Genomic DNA, 19965 nt, shown 5'->3' with positions numbered 1-19965 from the left:
TCACGATCGTTTAAGTGAAATTGTGTTTCGTGTCCATCTTACGCGTAGCCTTAATTTTATTTCGATTCCGATCGAAGGGTATCGTACACCGACGGGGCCCGGTGAATTTGGGTCCGGGCCCCGTTCGAAAAGTGCCGCGGTCCGAATCGTATATTCCCCTGGTCGGGTCCATCGCGAACTGCCCTCGGGGGGGCAGCTATTCGTCGCGGCGCAGGCTGCGCACGCACACGTCGAGGCACCGACGGCGTAGAAGTCGAAGTCGACCGCGCGCGTACAGAAACGGGGGCCCCTCGGCGAGGCGTCGGGCCCCGACACGCCACACGTATTAGAAACGAATATAAATATATCGGGAAGGAAGGCGGCCAGGGGGAGGTGAGGTGGGGGCAGCCAGGCTCGCATTGGCGGCGCGGCGGTTACACGCACCGACGTAGCGGCCTCGCGGGGAAACGGACCCCTCCGTTCTCCCTACCCTCGAACGTCTCTCCGGCCGGCTGTCCGCTCGCACCCCGCTCTTCTCCGGGGGCCCCGAGTCCCGGAGTACGCTCAGTGTCCGCTCGGCCACAGCACGCCCGAGTAGGAAGGAACCCGGGACGCCGCGTCTAAAATCATTTCGACGCGTTTCGTGGTGATCCGCCGGCCGGGCCCCCACAGTGCCGCCCAATTAACCGCGTTGCCTCGCCAGTGGTTACCCTCGTACACGTCGTTTACGAAGAAGCCCCGTGAAAAACGTGTTCCAGGACGCTGTTGCGGCGCAGTTCCACGGAGAAACGACGCGCGATATGCGGGGCCCGTGATCCGCCGGGGCCCCCAACGATCAGCCGTTCCGTGATCGACGACGGACGGACGGGCGCTCGGGGCCCGTGATGACGCTGCCCGTCGATACTGGCCGGTGGACGGTTCCGAGAACCGAGAGACGCGCGGACGTAGCGCGTCCAGGGCCCTACGTGCATCGAATTCGCCTCGAACGGGTCGTAGCGAGGGAGACGATACGGAATTGACGCTTCGTCCCCGATTCGTGAACAACCGCCGGGGACGGTTCGCGGAGCCGGAGGGACCGGGCCCCGCGGATCGGTGGGCCCGACGTGGCCGGGACTGCTCGTGGCCACGCGGAACGTTATCGGTTTCGCCCGGTTTCCCTTTGTACGCCGCGTATTAAAACGTTAATCTCCGGTCGTACTACCGGTTATACGTACAGATTGGCTCTCCCTTCCTACGGGTTGTCTCTCTCCCTCGTCCTCTTCCTTTTTCCGTTCGCGCCACCTTTCTTTCTTTCTCTCTTTCTCTCTCTCTTCTCCCGTCGCTAGCTTTCGCCTGGTCCCCCCCAACCCCTCCCTCCCTCCGTCCGTCGTCTCTTGCGCGCCGCCAGGGGGCCCCTCCGCGCGCGGGGGTAACCCCGGCGTGTCCTCCGCGCGTATTCGCGAGCGCGTGCCGCGCGATCGCCGCGAGGAGCGATGTGCCGCGCGATCGATCGGCTGCTGGGCTCGCGCGCGAGCCTCCTCGTCGTCGTCGTCGTCGTCCGTCGTTGCCTTTGATCGTCGTCCGTGAAACGGGACCGAGAGGGATATCTCCGGCGACGCGGTGTCCACTTGACGATGACGGCTTCTTCTTCTTCTCCTCCTTCCTCCTCCTCCACCTCCTCCCCCTCTTCGTCGTCTTCTTCGCCCAGGTGGCTCGGCGCGAACTCGCGGAGTTACCGAGCCGCGCCGCGGTCGTCCGACCGGGACCACGATCTTATCGAGCGCCGTCCGGGCTGATCGGGCCCGAAGGACGATCGGAGAGGCTATCGCCGAGGATATCCTATCCTTCGATCGCTTAATGCAGCCGGGGATTAAACGCGAAACGAGCGCGTACCGACGATAGAGAGGACAGAGGACGTACCGGCGATCTCCGTTCGACGATAAGCCTGGAGGAGACGACGTTGTAACGCGAGACTCTCGACGGGAAAAGGAACACGGATGACCAAACGATGTCGAGCCTAGCCAGAAGACGGAAGACCTCGTTACTGGGGTCGAAGAGATGGTGGCAGGGCGGCTGTTGGGCCACCAGGAGCCACCAGGAGGCCTACCTGAGGAAGCTGTACGCCAGGAAGAACGAGCAAGCGGGAAAGGTCGAGGAGGAGGTTGGAAATCGACGGGAGGACCTGGGGAACAACTGGATCGCGCCTGGTACCGTCTACGAGCTACCATCCGCGGACGAGCACTACCTGGACGCGTTCCTGAGGAGCCGCGAGGACGGGATCAACGACGACGACGTGGTCGGTGTGGTCGTCGGGTGTCCGGGACTGGCGGCGTCCGGGGCCAGTCCCACGGAGAAGTGCGTCGAGTACCTGAACGGCGCCCACGACGCCGCCGCCGCTGCCTTCGAGCACGACCGTAGCATCGGAGATGCGGAATGCAACCGCGTCGGCGATTGCAGCTCCCTGCATTCGGGTTACGATGTCGCCGCCGCCTCCTCGGAGTGAGTTCACCGCGATCTGTTGCTCCCGTTTCTCGAGGAAATCGCCCGCGGGGGGAAAGTTTTTTCGACCGCTGACCGATGGGACGGGTTCTTGTTCCGTTTCGCGAAACGGAGATGAATAGTGATCGGGGAATGGGGAGGGAATGTTTTCGAAGTGATACACGATGGAATATGGAGGAATCAGAGCGAGGAATCGACACCCAGTCAATGGTGATAATAGTTTTTCGGAATGTTAAATACGATCCTAGGGAATTTTTAGACTCTGGTGGTCCTAGTTTCGATCCTGTTCTTGGTAGAAGTGTTTTTTATTGGAATGAAGTTCGTTTATCTTTCTTGCCACGGAGATAAGTGTTGGATCAAGTTTCGTGAATAGTTTTCGAAGCGTCGACGATTGGAATGGACATTTTATCTCGTTTCTCGACGCTCGGATGAGTAATGATACGGGGGGGAAATTGTTTAAGTGTTACTCGTTGCCACGGGACGCTGAAACTAGGGTAGTAATTGAAACTGAGCTGAATATGATTGGTAGGAATAGTTGTATCTTTTTTGTGATAGAATGTGATCCAAGGAAACGTTTTCGAATGAACTTTTTATCCTGTTTCTTGACACATGGATGAATAATGATCCAGATTATTTAAACTCGTTGGCGTGAAACGATAAAACTAGGGTACCGTCTGTAACGGAAGTATGTTTTGTAGAAATAGTTTCAGGATATTTTTTTCTTTCTTTGAACGAAATTACACGCCACCTAGGGGAAAGTTACTGGAATGTTAATCATTGGAAGTTCTTCGAATTGGGACACGAGTTTAGTAATTTTTACACCTAGTACCTTTCATATACCTACAAAAGTCTTTAATTCGTAAAAATTGATACCATTTATTTCGTAGCTAAAATATGAAATTGCGATTTCGTTTATTTTTAATTCCGTAAGAATTTCGACGGATCGCCGTTGTTTGGGTAATATAATAAATTTTCCTAGGGAATCTCTGCACGTTCTTAGAGGCGAGACACGTCTCTCTGTGTGGCCAAGAATAAATTGCCTTTTTAGCCAGGATGGTTAAAACGTTTTTCAGCATCGAAATCGCCGGGGTCGACGAGTAAACTGATAGTTTGCCCCGTAGCTACTGTGTAATCAAGCAATCTCAATCCGTCGTTTGTCGTGAAAATAGGATTCCTCGTTGCGGTAGAAATTCGCGTCGCCGGCGACCGCCGTTGGTAATGATAGACTGTTCTCGAAATTGTAATGAGCTGGTTACACTTTCAGCTTCGACGATAGATTTAGAAAGGGAGCGGAGAGTCCGTCGTTTCTGCATAATCAACGATGTCGACGCGTCTCCGTTTATCATCTCATCGCGTCAAAGTAGCGCCCGGTTTCTGCCACGCGGACGATAAATCAGAATATGGTAATTTTAAGCAGCCCGCGAGGAAAAAAACGACAAACTTTTTCTCTGAATACCGTTCGTAACCGTGCGCTATTTTCTTCTTAATTTTCCATTCTTTTATAAAAACAATTATTTTAAGGATTTTATAAATTTACTATAATTTAAATCAAGCTTTTCAAATTTTTCGAAAACTTTAGAAATCCAGTTTGAAACGCATTAAATTTTTATCGAACGAACGGTGGATTTAAGGTTGGTTGTCTTCGAGTCGTTATTCGAAGCTTTTATTCAGATAAGAAACTCTCGACCGTCGTGGCTGTTCATTTTCAGTTTGTTGGATTTTCTGTAGCAAATCGACGTTCTTCTGCACGGGGATCAAGAATGCTAATTGCAGCGCGATTTATCACTTCCCTTGGGAATGGAATTCCTTCGTTTTTCCGGGAACATGGTTCAATATTAATATGCAACGCGCACTATGCTGACTCTGATTGCACGTTGAATTTGGTTTTAGGGTACTTAAGATACCGAATAGACACAGACACGTTTCGATATTTGCCATAATATTTACATGGTAAATTGTGCTCGTTAAAAAAACGAAACAAAGATAAATTTTATCTTCTATTTACCATAGCTGAGAATAACCAAGATAAAAAAAAAAATTTGTTGAAACTGAACGTTTTATCCGAGGGGCACTTTATTTTATATAATGTAAATCGAAAACTTAGTGGTTTCTGGACTTTAGACTCGCGCTGATAAGACTGATTTACTGGTTTTCAGATATGGATACATTCCTTCATACCTTTCGAAGCCCAGGAATGCCAATAAATTTAACTTTACGATCTCTGATAGAAATAGATTTTCTCGCTCGTCGGTAGGAAAGGATTAACACGAATAGGATTCATTTCCTGCTTCAAACGTCCTCCTTTCGGTTTATGTTCGCTGTTCCGAAAATTGAATTTACGTACTTGCCTCGATCTAATAATTCAACGAAGTTCATAACTCGTGTACGAGATAACGCAAAAACCGGTACACGTATTCCCACGATTTTCTCCATCGTGAATAAACATAGACGCTACAAAAAAAATAGTTTTCAAAACTTCAAGGAACGCTTAATACATCATCAAAAAATCGTTTCGATCAAATGCACCGATTTCCCGTAAAAAATTCGCGAAAGTACCGCTCGTTTTGGGCCCGGTCCCGGTGGTTTTGGGCCCTAGATCGATTTAATTTCCAACTGTGCGTGCCAAAAGCGACACCAAGGTTTCCCTGAGACGTTATTTTAAGCTAAGGGGTTGATTCAACCCCGCCGCTTTTCCGGTGGTTTTGGGCCTTAGATCGAATTTTAACCCTTTGACTTACGATTTAATTTTAAACTATACGTGCCAAAAGCGACACCAAGGTCTCCCTGAGACGTAATTGTAAGCTAAGGGGTTGATTCAACCCCACCGCTTCTCCGGTGGTTTTGGGCCCTAGATCGAATTTTAACCCCTTGCCTTACGATTTAATTTCCAACTGTGCGTGTCAAAAGCGACACCAAGGTTTTTGATTCAACCCCATCACTTTTCCGGTGATTTTGGGCCCTAGATCGAATTTTGATTCAACCCCACCGCTTTTCCCCAACGTGGATCAGGTTTCCACCGTGATTCTAATGGTATCTTAATTGTTTGATTATAGAAAAGTGTGCAGAAGCTGCAGGTGTCCCAGGGAGGAGCATCAGCGGACTTCGACGGAGGCGGGCGGTCCCTCGGGACTGGGCCTCGGTCCAGGCCCGCCGATGGCCATGGCCATGGCGTTCCAAAGCGGGGCCGCCGGTTCTTCTCACCAAGAGCCGTTCAAGAGTCCTGTGCAAGCGGCACCGGCCGGCCTGGCGCTTCAGGAGGCCCTGATGCATCATCAGAGGCACTCGCAGAGCGACGATGACAGCGGATGCGCGCTGGAGGAGTACACGTGGGTGCCGCCTGGTCTCAGGCCGGATCAAGTAAGAAACGAGTCCCAATCCGTGCGGGGAATACCGATCCACCCGTTCTCATACGATTCCCTCTCGACTTTTAGCGGGTTACGACCTATGAAATGTCCGTTTTTTTTTCTGTCCACGTTTCAATCGAGACGCTTATCTGTCACGAAACGATCGTGGGGGAGATTTTTTTAAGACTCTAGAGAGCGGTTGATGTGTAGAATTTTTATGTAAACTCAACGCGTTCACTGTCCATGGCCCGTATATGGGTCACATCGCCACGCTATTGAATACGCCGCTGAGAAACCGGACAGTGAACGGTATCCTCCCACTTTTTGATTTTTAAAAATATTCAGTTACACGAAACTTCTCGAATATAGAATTGTCAAACCTCTGTCTGGACATTGTAAAGTGTTTCGCTTTGTGATTTGTATCCAAATAATAATTTTTGAGAAAGCAACCTTCGAATTGTGGAACGATAGCGGAACGGTCGGTCCGGCACAGAAGTCGCTGCGAGACATTTATAATCGACGAAAGAAGAAATAAAAGATACGGGAAAAAAGTATTTGACGTTACGAAAGTTTCAGGACTCGCTGACTCTCGAGTGGGCGCGCCCTGATACGCTATGCGCCGCGCGCCGGTGACTTCGGATTTGCATAAAGGTTTGCTTTCTCTCCAGCTGATTTATCGAGACGGTTACAGCAGTCGAACCACTCGAGACGTGGTTTTCAGAAAACGTCGAGAAATTTCGCGTATTATACGAAAACATCGCCGACTCGATGGGGGATGTTTCTCTAATAAAAATTAGTCAACGTCAATGATCTTTGGGCCAGTCTAGTTCTTCGTTATATTCTACAAGATTCGGGGACGTAAACTTTCAAGAAAGTCGATTTGGTGATCGACCGTCCCTGGGGGGGCGCGCGCGCGATTCGAAAGTGGGTCAGGATTTGGGTTGAACAACGATCCCGTAAGTGAAATAAAAAGTACCCGCCGATGACCGATTCAATGTTTTGCTCGAGGGAGGAGTCACCGTCACGTGTACCGTGTAACTGTAACCACTTCGTTTCTGAATAATTCATGAACGATGAATATCGAGTATCGCGATGGCGATAAATAAAGCTCTCGACCCGTCTTCGATTCCCATTTAGACGAGGGCACAATATGTACCTCGAGACTAAGCTGTCATCCCGCGAGTTGTAACGAGCCTTTGTAACACGCGAACACCGTTCCCCGCGACGTTCTTTTATTTAACCCCTGCAACGCAAGCCCGTAGTCAGAATTTTATTTTAGAGGGGTGGTCGTCCTCTGAATTTTACCAGACAATCGTCGTTAAGCTATATTACATGATTATATAAAAATGCCCCATGGGGCACATTGATACGTTGCGACTTAATCGCCCAAATACTGTCAAATTCATTTACCCAATGCATTTTCTTTGATTTTCACTCGTAGTGTTAAAAAATATAAATAAAATTAGAAAAAATTGATTTGCCCCGATCTCCCCTTATCTTGTCCCGTCGAGGAAGCGGGAAGTTTGGCAGCCCCGGTCAGCAACAAAACAACCGCCTCGAAACGCGTCCCGTCGGGGCCTGTTGGGGCCCGTCGGGGCCCTTAGCAGCCGGGCGCGCTCTGTTCCACACGATCGCTCTTAATTACAATCCGTGCGCGTACACGCTGTCGCAGGTACACCTGTATTTCAGCGCGCTACCGGAAGACAAGATCCCGTACGCGGGTAGCGCCGGCGAGCGGGAACGGGTGAAGCAGCTGCTGCAACAGCTACCGCCGCACGACAACGAGGCTAGGTACTGCAGCGGACTGTCCGAGGAGGAGAAGCGGGAGCTGAGGGTGTTCGCGGCGCAACGGAAACGCGAGGCCCTGGGACGGGGACACGCGAACCAGCTCGAGAGGCCCCACGGGGCCGGATGCCGCGAATGTGCCAGGCCCATCGCGGCCGGCGAGATGGCGGTCGCCGCGAGCCGCGCCGGACCCTCGGCGCTCTGGCATCCGGCGTGCTTCGTCTGCTGCGTTTGCAGGCAGCTGCTCGTCGACCTGATATACTTCTGGCGGGATGGCAGGCTCTACTGCGGCAGACATCACGCGGAGACGTTGAAGCCCCGATGCTGCGCCTGCGACGAGATCATACTGGCGGACGAGTGCACCGAGGCGGAGGGCAGGGCCTGGCACATGAGGCACTTCGCCTGTCTAGAGTGCGATCGACAGGTAAAACGATCGAGGAATGCCCCGTCAACCATCCGTGATCTTCTACGCATATCCGGGAGTCAATAGTATCCATCGAATGCCCCACGGAGCATCCGTGCTCTCTTGAGTCCCTCGGGAGTCAATCGTATCGATCAGAATTTTGAGAATACTAACGCATAATTTGTTACGCTCGCAATGTCAGCGCCAGATGGAATGGTAGACACGTGTTAACTGATAAGGTACACTGCAGTTAGGTTCCCCGTCAGGTGTGTGTTATTAACACCTTGGGCGTCGGTTTGGCTAGGCTTCCCGGACGATATGTACTTTCTGATTCTCGCTCTGATATTGACAAAAGAGATGTACAGACTCCGTCCGTAGCTATGATAATAATAATCTTGCGAATCTCTCAGGTTAAGTCATTTCACAAGTCTCTAGACAAAATGGACATTTCGTAGGCCTCAAGTACCGTGTCTATCGTTAAATGGAACAACTGTTTTAGGTCCCACGGGGCACACTACCAAACTTCAGACACCCATTTTGATGAAATTCACCAACTCGAAAGCTAGACTTGATTTAATTTTTAGAGGGACCAAACACTACATTTGAGCCAGCCATTTTGTAAAATTACTCGATTCTGCTCTTGACAATTTGTTATATATATGTAACTTGATTCAATATCTTTGCTTTCGTGATTGAAGACGATTCAGAACACCGAGTGGGAATGTTTTTTCATCGCGGAACAATTTTTATTGCGCTCCGTACTGCAAATCAATTTGTGCAAGGGTATCATCATAATCGGCGTCTGACAGGTAGCAGTTCCTTGTCGGCGTCAAGAGATCGCGACTTTTATCGATGTGTTTATACAACAACGTATCGTTTCGTGGCCGAGTCGGATGACAGAACGCAAGAAACTTCCATCATTTGCACTTTTTGCCGCGCGACGAATTATTTACGCCCGACGGCCGTGTCCGTTGAGAGTCATTTACCCCCCGAGCACCAGGACGATTTAGCTGTCAGCCTCAGAGCTGTATCCCCTTTATATCCTGTGACGGCCGTCCGTGGCATACAGTTCGCGCACAATAATTCATTGAATCTAGGTGTCGATAAATGTCATAGCCAGTCGACGCGAGCTGTACATCTCTTTTGTGCCGATCGGCCAGACAAAGCTTCTTATCGTCCCTACGAACGCGATAATGGACGATCCGGGGAGGTCCGGCACGTCGCCGTCGGTGTTTCGGCCCGCCGTGGGCCAGTGATAATCCGAAACTACGTTCACGTCGATCTCCATCGATGCATCGATCAGCCCCCGACGGGGACGTCTATTAATGGAATGACGGGAAAATAAAAACGCCAGGTGTACGCGTACGGGCTGACGAATGGGAGGCACTCGAAACTAAATGGCTGTCAGTTCGAAACGAGTTTGTGATTTGGAAGTACCCACCATTTTGCACGGCTAGCTCGTAGTTATTCGTTGCTAGAAATTTCATTCCATATCGTGCTTGAATTTTTCAGGCCTATAGGCAATTTAACATTCAACCTGGATACTCTGTAAATTAGATTTATGGTTCGAAACGATCGCGGTCTTTACTCACAGATTATTCCCCTTCTATTACTATATTGGTCATCGAGGCTTAACACTTATTTCGTTATTAGACGATGTATATTTTATCGATAGAGAGGTTATGGTCACTTGTTAACAATTAACCTAGCTGTACACGCGCGGTGAGTCACCGTTGCGTTTCTATCTTAATTCTTGTTTTCTAATTAAAACGAAGACGAGGCAAAAAAAACGTGGAATCGCAACCGAGGTTAGAACCGAAACTAATGGCCCCTAGAGATAACGCGAACGGTTTCAACGCCAACCGACAGATGGCTCGCGTGTAGATGGCGCTGTACTCGCGTCCACCACTAGGGACATCAATTCCCTCCGATATAACACTCCGTTCCTTTCAGAATATTTTTATCGAAATGCAAGGAAGCAACGATGCTCCCTGGGAAACTTTTCGCCTTCCGATTGCAACGGAAATGAATTTTCCACCGTCGACCCAAGTCCCCAACGATCGCTCATCGAGTCCCTCGGGATCAGCGGTTTCTCGACTAAATTTGCATCCTCTTTTCCAGCTCGGGGGTCAAAGGTACGTGATGAGGGAAGGTCGACCGTACTGTCTACGTTGCTTCGACGCCTCCTTCGCCGAGTACTGCGACAGCTGCGGGGAACCGATCGGCGTCGATCAAGGACAAATGTCGCACGAGGGTCAGCACTGGCACGCGACCGAGGCTTGCTTCTGCTGCGCCACTTGCCGCACGTCCCTCCTCGGACGGCCGTTCCTGCCCCGAAGAGGCGCCATTTATTGCAGCATAGCGTGCAGCAAGGGTGAACCGCCGACGACGCCCAGCGACTCCTCCGCCGGCCCGCCACCGCCACCTTCCTTCCTCAGGTATGCTCTGCCGTCTGGTCGAGACACGGGGCCCCCCAAGACATTCTTTGGATCCGACCTGAAGATTTAGAGCGAATTCTTGACGCTTGTGGAATTTAGAATCGTGATTTCAGAAGACAGTCCTTGGTTGTAGGCATGGGGTAGACCCTAGTCTGCAGTTGCTGTTGATTCTCTTCTTTAAGGCATATGCCACTTATTGCGTAGCCAAATGGTACACTAGGTAATCTTGAACATCCAGTTGATATTGTTCTCATCAGCCTCTTGCTTAGGCAACAGGAATTCTAATGTGTATGGCGTTGTCAAAAATAGTAATTTAATGTCTTCTAACTTGTAGTTTAAAACTTGCAATGCCTGTTATATTAATTGCAATAGGAGACTAGTTTTAGTCTACTGTCCCTATCCCTTGTCGTTTGGGGAAACTTTCATCGCATTTCTTAACCCAACCGTAGTCCAATATTGATCTTTAGCCAACCTAAACCTAATGGAGTGTTCTGAGGTGACTAATCTCAGTGACCATGACAAAATACCGATATTATCTTTCATTTCTTATTTACCCTCCACTCTTCAAAGGTCGTGGTTCCGTTCGAAGCAGCGACAGGTTATTTATTCGAAACGGTGGCGACTCATTCCATTACTATTCGATTTTCAGAACTGGTCGAAGACAACCGCCGGCCAGCGAGGGTTCGTCGAGCCCTCCGCCCCCTCCGCCGCCACCCCCGCCGCCAGGATCTAGACACACCCTAGGATCGCCGCGAAATTCCCCCCGTATGACCAGGAAGCATCATCAAACGTCTGCTTCTCTGGCGACGACGCCCACGCAAAGCACGATAAACCCCGAATTCACGGCCGAGGGGTTCCCCTCTAGCGGCTCCAGACCGAGTGGCCTTGACCGGGTCCTCCTCGAGAGGAATCTCGAGAGACTGCTCCAAGAACGTAGTTCTCATCCTGAGGAAAATCGCAGCGAATTGGGAAGGTAAATTGATTTCCCCTCCGTCAGGGACACCAAGGTCAATCGATTCCTTCTTTGGGGGGACACGTCTTGCTTTCTCTTTCTATGGACGCTCTGCAAACATGGCTTTTATGGACTCCCTCTTCAAGTAGCCTTAGTCGTCTAATCCTGTGACTGATGCTTTCTCAACTTTTGGAGAATCGTGTCCACCCCATAAAGACAATGTCAACTCTTCAGTTATCATTTTTCCCATCCTTTAAATTTGAAATCTTCCTATGTTTCAGACTGATGCAAGCAAGGGATCGAGAGCCACTCAGATGCGTCCAGAACTGCGCTCCCTCCCACGCATCGAGTATGCCGGAACTGCCTCCACCGCCACGGCCGTCGTCGGGAGCCTCGGCGTCGGCGTCGACGTCGACCTCGACAGGCGTGGTCGTTATAGCCGGCGGCGTCGGGACGCTGTCCGGCGGCAACTTGGCCCAAGACTCGGCGACGTCGCCCACGAACCTGGTCATCGCCCAAACGGATCCCCCCACGCCGACGTCGCGACGAGTACGGTTCCAGGGCGACCTGGACGTGAACGACTACGCGGGCACGTCGTCGCGTGTCCCCCTCTCGCCCACGAACGACAGGAATTCGTCGTCGTCGCCCTCCCCGTCGCCAGCCTCGCTGTCGAGGACGAATGTGTCTCGATCGAGGAGCCTACAGCCGGAGGAAGTTGCCAGCACGTCGTCTGCCTGGGGTGCGTCAAACTTTGTTTTGCATACTACTGGGGAACATATCAATGGGAGATTCTGGGGGCCAAAATAAGATGAAAATCAAGAATTGCAATTTGTTGATCCGCCTGAAGAACGGCAACCTGTGAACAGCTACGTGAGCATGACAGTGGTTCTCACTCAGCATGAGATACTCTATTCACTGACGTATCGACAGCCTCACAGTTTTCTGAGTGAGGGCCACTGTCACTTTGATGATTTGATACGGACCTTAAACCTTTGTATTCCAAGCATGTTTTATACTTCACACATATCAATACCAATTTATATCAACCAACAACAGTTCAATGAAATCAAAGTCAAACAAGGGTCTCTATCTTCTATGAATAATAGGGAGGCGTTCAAAATGTAGTCAACACCATTGAAACCTGGGCGAACAATTACTCTAATAACATCACCAAGGCAGATACCAATAATTCTAACGTTGTCCATGCATTGCAGGCACAGCAGGAAGTTCCAAATCGAGGATGGAGGGGGAGGACGAAGACGCGGAGAGTTGCTGCTCGACTTGCAGCTCCTCCAGCAGTTCCGACGAAGCGGCTGCGTACGCTCTACCGCCCAGAAGAGCATATGGGGGCGTCAGGATCTCGTACGTGCCCAACGACGCGGTTGCGTGCGCGAGGAAACGCGGCCCCACGTCGTCGCCGTCGTCGAGCCAACCGCAGAGGGACACGGAGAAGTGCGTGGTGTCCTGATGACCTCCGCGACCGCCGCGGGAAACGGTTTTACTTTGGAGTCGTACGGCGCGTGCCGACTCTGTCCTCGAACAGGTGCGGGCGTGCAGCGAAGTGCGGACGAACGTAAGAAAAAACAGAGTTCCTAGCCGACGGGCGCGTCGTGGCTCGAGGCACCAGCCAATCGCGACGAGGACCCCCGATGGAATGCTCATTCGTGTAAATAGTGAATGTACTTCCGGACCGATCGCTCGCGGACACCGGACGATCCCGAGGGTCGCGGCTTTTCCACCTATTTTTATTACCCCGTTGATGTATTTGATAATAATAACGATAATAATAACGTTATATTTTATTACCACTGTCATTCCCGCCGCGAAGCGTGAGTTCAACGCCGTGTACATGTAGCTCGACCGGTTCAATAGGATCCCTGGACTCAAAGTCGGCGCAAAGTCGGTCCTTGCCAGCCTTCCATTGTCTGTTACGTACCCCGGGGGTATTCTACTGTGAAACGAACTTTAGGTCCTTGGTAGAAAGGACTACACGCTCCAAAGTACGTTCGAGGTTAGAGGAATTAACAAAAAGAAACGTACATATTTATTTTTCTACGCAATCTATTTTTCCATTCCGAAAAGTGAGGTTATCAAATGCAGGTTAGAATTTGTTGGAATTTGATAGACGTTTCGAATAACGTTCTTCAAGGAAAATCGGTTTTCATTAAAGGTTTCGAATACAGTAGAATACTTCCTTAGTATCCAAAGGTACTCGCTAGCTGGACTGTGGGCCTAGGTCAGGGATGGGGTAACCTGCGGCCTTTTAGCATATTCTCTCAATCGTGTACCTTCCTCGTTTGTACATTGTACATACATTATCGAACGGCGTGTAATTTAATTCTGATGCACGATGTCAGCACATTGACTGCCCTGTCTCCGGACTCGAACGTCCAGGGAGATTGAGAGTAATTCCAGTCACCTCAAAAACGACAAGCTTAATAATTTATCTGTGTGTTTACTAATGGTGTCAAATTTTTAATAGGCTCGATAGATGAGGTGTTACTCTCAATCTCCCTACAATCCTAAGTCTAAGTACGTCGTTGCACGTGTATAAACAATTGTTCAATTTAAAAAATCTTTCAAATTACTTGTACAGGTGATACTTGTTCTCTGTTCGACGGACAGTCAACGTGATAAAAGGTTAAGCGCTATTGTATGTTTATTAAAATTGTTTTATGGTTGTACTATTTGGACCAAGGATGGTTACAGGTTTTATAACCTAAAAATACTCGCTTAGTTCTATGACGAGCAAAGGGACATATCAATGGAGGAGTTGTATCGAACCCTAGCTTGAAACTAACCTGAAAGAAAACTTCCTTGCTCCGACTAGTATACTAATTAGTTATTTAGACTCGACGTTATATGATTGGCATGTTCTTTGTCTGGTTCATAAACCGAACATGGGAAAGAAACGTAGACTGAAAAAATCGTTTGCTCGATTATGGGTACCTAAACAGATAATAATTTATATTTAGATATGTATTGTTTGTAATTCTTGCAAAATTAATTGTATTTGACGTGTGTGGTGTTACGAGGATACTCTGAAGCGACGTATGGGCCTTTAAATATTAAAAAGCCTCGCAGGAATCAAGGAGTCCCCTCTGGCCTAGGCGATACCTACTACTCACTTAACCATGCTCAAACAACTACCTCGGGGCTCGTATTAAACTTGTCGAGCTGTACACCCTATCCCACGGATTCTTTAAAACCCTACCCCCAAGTCAGCCTCCTTCCGATGTCTGATTAAATATCTTTGTCGGACGAGAACACCGCCACGCGAGGTGTTCGCCGTGACGCATTACGCTTCTAAGTACAAACGACAATTCCGAACGATGTAGACAATCTGAAGAAGTATTCGGGAAATAAATCGAGACGATGTCGATCAAAGTGAACGTGTGTTTTAATGGCTGGAGCCACTGCCAGCGATCTCATCCCGAAATTTATTCATTTGCCAAAAAATAATTGTCCTCCCCTATACTATTTACAATTAGTATATTCGGATGTACAGGTTATTCCCTAGATGTTTCGTGTAGATATAGTAATTTTATTTCGTAGTACTAGAGGGAACAACAATCTTTTGGCCCAGTGTCTTGTGTTTGTTAAGGATTTGCCTACTCTATCTTTTCGAGGTTATATTTGATTTTTTACCTTTTTAAATCCAAGTGATATGTTCAAACTATTCTATAGTGCTGTTACTATTACTAATCCTAGTTTTAGCGTTTCTATTGATACTATTGTTACTATTATTACCCTTATCAGTATTTCTACATTTAAGCTATCATATAAATATCTCTTGTGTACTTACTTTCCCGAAATTCTGGTTGATTTTAGAACTTGGTATCAGGGGAATATAATACTCGAATAAGTTAATTTCGATAGTCAGTTACGGTAATTATCAGAATATAGTCGAGAGCTGCCCCGCGGGCACGGTAAGGTCCCGCCATCGCTGGAAACATGGCGTCGCACGAAAGTGACCATGCCCTCCTCGGCCCGCGGAGGAAAAAATATGAAAACGCACACGGTCGTGTAGCGAAAACCAGCGAAAGTGGTTTCTCTCGGAGGGCGAAACGTCTGTTACTATCTCTCCGGTTCGACTTGGGCTCCGTGCCCCGTCTCTCTTGCTTTCTCCACGAGACTCAGCGAGCAGATCTTGCCTACGTACCCCGTCGAAGGAAGAGAATCGAAGGTGCGAGAGCCACGCCAACCTATCAGCCCCGTCCACATTTCCAATCACGAATCTTCGTGTCGCGTTGCGAAAGACCGCCATTAGCATGGAGGCACGCAAACGCAAACGCAAACGGCCACACACGATCGTGCGTCGCGTGGGCATTGACTAATCGACGGAGCAGCGACGCTCGGCATCCAAAGGATGCTCGAACGGAACCGCGAATGAAGCGATTATGTCACGTTAACCAGGTCTCCACGACGAACAGGTACACCGTTACATAAGTAACTATGAATTCTCATGGCTGGATGGGGAATCATCCAGCTGTGGCCTGGTTAAATACCACATTCGCGAGTAGAAACCTTGGATGTTCGCGGGTCGCGTCGGTGTGGGTTTCGTAGGTGGCGCGCATGGTGGCGTGGAAACGTTTTGAGGATGCTTCGAAGGCGGATAGCCGGACGTCGCTTTGTGGACGTTTATGGGCTGGGTCAAGGGCTGAATGGAACCTTGACACGAGCTATGCATTCTCGTACCACTGAAGAACCACTGACAACTAGATATCGTCGAGTTGTTATAAGTAGAATGGAATTGTCGGGAGAATGCAATAGGTTAGAACAGGGTTAAACGTAGGTTCGGTAGCCACGTAGTATAATTACGATATACGATGAACTATAACGCTACGAACGATGGAAATTGAAGAAACGTGATAGCCAAGAGTGACGATTTGAGGTTATACCGCTAGAGCACCGCTAGCCACGAAATGGAGAAGGCTTGAAAAAATGACATAATAGTTTTCAGCGTATGCATTTCACCGAAACAGCTAGAACGACTTTGGAAGTGAAATCCTCGTGGTAAATCGCGTGTTTGGAACCGTTTTACCGGTCAATTACGCAAATCGACGCGCAGAGATTTCTCGGGGCGGCATTCTTACCCGTTTCTCGCGTACGCTTAGGCGATTTATCCGCCGTTAACGTTGGTAAGGGTTTACAAGCTATTATCCGCGTGCATTGTTATCCGCGATCGTAATTCAACGCGTACAATTCGCGCTAAATATTTATATCTTTTATCGATACTATCGCGACTGTTTTCTTTCGTTGCTCGGAGAATACACCGAACAGTAACAATAGGAAAATTACGTTTCCTCGGTTGCCTAACAATCAACTTTTGTCTTAGGGGTTAGGTGTTCCAGGAAACTCGCCTCGCGACGTTCCGCCGCACGAAATTGCGTTCGCGAATATTAAAACCGACTCGCGTACGCGAACTAGGCCACGATTACGCAACTATATAATGCGTAAGTGTACTCGGTGGTGGATTGTACCTGTCGTACACGCCTGAAAGAGAATGCACTCTCGCGTGGATGCCCGTTTTCACGGAATCCTCCTAGAACCCGCAACACGGTCCACCGTAGCGTGCTATGTTCCTACGCTTGGACAATATTAACGAGTAGAACTTGCACTAATAATTCTATTCTCGGGTATAGTATTACCGAGGACTTAGAATTATACATCAACAGTTCTGAATCCTGTAGAATCTATGGTGTAGATTAATAGCCCTGTCTTGGAACAGTACTGCTAACAAGTGAGAGTACTTTCTACTTCCAATGGTAGGATTACGAGTAGTCGTAGAAGTACTCTATTAGAATAATAGTCGCTATGAAAAAAAGTTATTTAATAATAGAATAATTTTCACGTATCCAATGAAAATTATCAATAATTAAATATATAATTTATATAAATAATAATTTATTCATTATTAAATTATATATTTATAGGACATAAGATTATTAATCCTCATCCCTAGAGTAGAATTACTAAAGAATAGAAGCATACTTCTGAAAGTGAGGTTATGATTATTCCAGCAGTAAACAACGTTTGTTATTTCTAAAATTAGAAGTGTTACTAATCTTACAAATAATAACACCTCATACAAAGTAAAATTATTGTAGACCAAAAGTACTATTTCCAAGAGCAGAGCTATTATTCCTACTTCCTCGTTCTCGAGACATAACCTATCAATAGAACTACTACTGTCCAAGGATTGCATTAAGAAACCAGCCCCCGGGAGTAGTACTAATACACCTTGGAGATAAATTCATGGTAACTGTAATACCAATTATAGAACTTCTCTTTGTAGATGCCTAGCTGCGTAGCGCACTTGTCGGTTTAATCCGACCAATACGCTCGCTCGACGTTAATTTGTCGGAAAAGGTATAACAAGTACCCGGGTACCGTGCACGCTGTTCGTGTACCGTCGGGGAGCGATAACGAATGTCCCTGGAGGAAACCGCGAGCCCCGGTCGCCATAATTTTTCGCCACGCACACGCAACTGCTTGCTATTCTATATTCATTTGGCACCTTTGCTAATGACTAATGACGACACCACCATGAAAACGTATTCCACCGGGCGATGTCAAAAAACGTTTCCATTACCACACGGTGCCCCGCGGGGGCATTCCTTACCAGCCCTCTACGGTTACAACATCAATTTATGTAACACATCTAGAAATTACTATCTGGCCGTTGGATCTTGTTTTGAGCACAGCTTAGGACAGATTTGTCCAGACAATCTGTAGTTAAGATCGCGGAATTCGATGCTCACCGTACGTCGAGAAGGGCACAAGGTTCGAAAATATATTTTTACTAATTTACAGAATTTTCTTAGAGACTACATTCCGGGGGAAAAGTTCTATTGTCTTTTGAAGAACTTCTTGGCTGTCTTCTCCGAATAATGAAGACTGTAACGTTATTCCGGGTTCTTGAACAGGATACGGCTACGTTGACTGTGAGAAAATAACGGTTCGTTAAGGAAAACTACATCTGAATTAAATAGCGTTGATATATAAATAGCACAAGTAGATAGAATTAGTGCTAAAATGTTTTTTCGTACCTTTCGAGCTTCCATGACCTTCAGTGACCTTGTACCATGTTCTTATATCAGCAACAGCCATAGGAAATAAAATATAAAAATATAGAATCGTTGGTATTTAGGAAAACAGGGATGATACATCTCTGCGAGTATCTCGTGGATCTTATTAAACTTGTTCGGTTATACATGATTTTATTCGACCGCATTAAATCACAGGGCTGAATGAAATCTCCATTTCCCGTTACTGGATGTCTGATTCACGCGCGAGTCACGCGGCTCCCTGCGCAGAAAGAGAACGCATTCTTCGCGTTACCTAGCCACCTCTGCACGGCAAATCTACCGCAAATCTCTGCCCGTTCCACGGACGTTGGAACGTTCGAGGGAACGCCCAAATAATATCGTACGAAGCGTGCAAGAATCGTGCAAGATGGTAACGGGAACCTGAGCGAAGCAAACGCAAAGAATTCCGTCTCGCGTTGTCATATTCGTATTTTATTCGCCTCCCGACGCGAAACGGAACCTGCATAGTTCTGCGATAGAATTCATCCGAGATGCTTCTAGAATACCAACTGGGAACGTCGAACACTTAACAATGGATATTATTACGTCGAACGAAAGAAAAGTATTTTCCACGTAGGTATACTCGAAACTGAAATTAGAATTCCTGTAATTCCGGGATAGATTATGAATCGTAAATAAATCGGTGAATGTGATATTCAAGTCATAATTTCCTAATTCGAATGGTTAATTAGAAGGTGATTCGACGATCAAAAATGAGACCGAGAAGTCGCTCGAAATAAATAAAAATCAGAGGGGCCAAGATGTTGCGTAAAATTTCGTGGAGGTTAGAACCGCCATAATTTCGCGACCTACAACCAGTCTCAGTCCGCCGAACGGATCAGAACTCGGACCTCAAAGGTCAGAGACGATCAACGTTGTCGAAACGAGAGAAAAAAACGTATCGAAAATTTCACCTGATCCGCCGCTCCTCTCGGTAGACGGCGATTTCACGGATGCCAAGCGTGTCGGGGGGCTCAATCGCGAAGTTAATCATACGCGACGCAAGTAGGCCGGTCCACGCAAAAACAAACGGTCTGCGCGTGCGTGGCGCGATACGTGTAATAGCCGATCGCGGCGCTGCCGTCGCGCGGAGTTATTCCAGCAAATCCGACATACATTCCAGCGCGTATCCCGCTTACGTTTCACCTCGGCATGGAATGCAGTCACCTTGCGGCAGGTGTTCCGAACGTCCTCAAACGTTTCAGCGCCCGTACTTTCCCCGATTCGAATCCAGAGATTCGACGTGAACTATTCGGGCGCCGACACGGCGTCGCGTAACGTTAGAAAAGAAACCATCCACTTTTCGTTCGATCGTGATGGCGAAACTCATGCCTACACCAGAGCCACGGGACGCGTTACATTTATCTTTTCGCGATATCGTGATTCGATGACCAAATGTCTGATCAGTATTTGTAATATAATATTCATTGTGCTTTAATTGAGCCAAGATTTGCGTTTAAATCGTACTAGTAATTCAGAGCAGGAACAACGTTTG

At 48.2% G+C, this 19965-nt stretch overlaps 1 protein-coding gene across 1 annotated transcript; it reads left to right on the top strand.

The window, feature by feature from the left end:
* The first annotated feature begins 1966 nt into the window (after positions 1-1966).
* On the top strand, positions 1967-13316 carry LOC122394935 (protein prickle-like). The gene is made up of 7 exons (XM_043392127.1): positions 1967-2457; positions 5511-5814; positions 7474-8010; positions 10111-10427; positions 11077-11400; positions 11661-12118; positions 12594-13316. Exons 1-7 carry the CDS (start codon positions 1967-1969, stop codon positions 12845-12847), a joined length of 2685 nt encoding a protein of 894 aa, XP_043248062.1. The 3' UTR covers positions 12848-13316.
* The last annotated feature ends 6649 nt before the right edge of the window (positions 13317-19965 follow it).

The sequence above is a fragment of the Colletes gigas genome, unplaced genomic scaffold (genome assembly GCF_013123115.1).
Source record: "Colletes gigas isolate AHSC1104 unplaced genomic scaffold, ASM1312311v1 Colletes_gigas_Sc00005, whole genome shotgun sequence".
NCBI classification, from domain to species: domain Eukaryota; kingdom Metazoa; phylum Arthropoda; class Insecta; order Hymenoptera; family Colletidae; genus Colletes; species Colletes gigas.
Note: the sequence above shows the minus strand (reverse complement) of the source record. Positions and strands in the feature narration are given on the sequence as shown.

Coding starts and splice junctions, on each gene's coding strand:
- LOC122394935 (XM_043392127.1), top strand. CDS start 1,967: ATGTCGAGCCTAGCCAGAAGACGGAAGACCTCGTTACTGGGGTCGAAG. Junction 2,458..5,510: donor GTCGCCGCCGCCTCCTCGGA/GTGAGTTCACCG, acceptor GTTTGATTATAG/AAAAGTGTGCAGAAGCTGCA. Junction 10,428..11,076: donor CCGCCACCTTCCTTCCTCAG/GTATGCTCTGCC, acceptor TTCGATTTTCAG/AACTGGTCGAAGACAACCGC.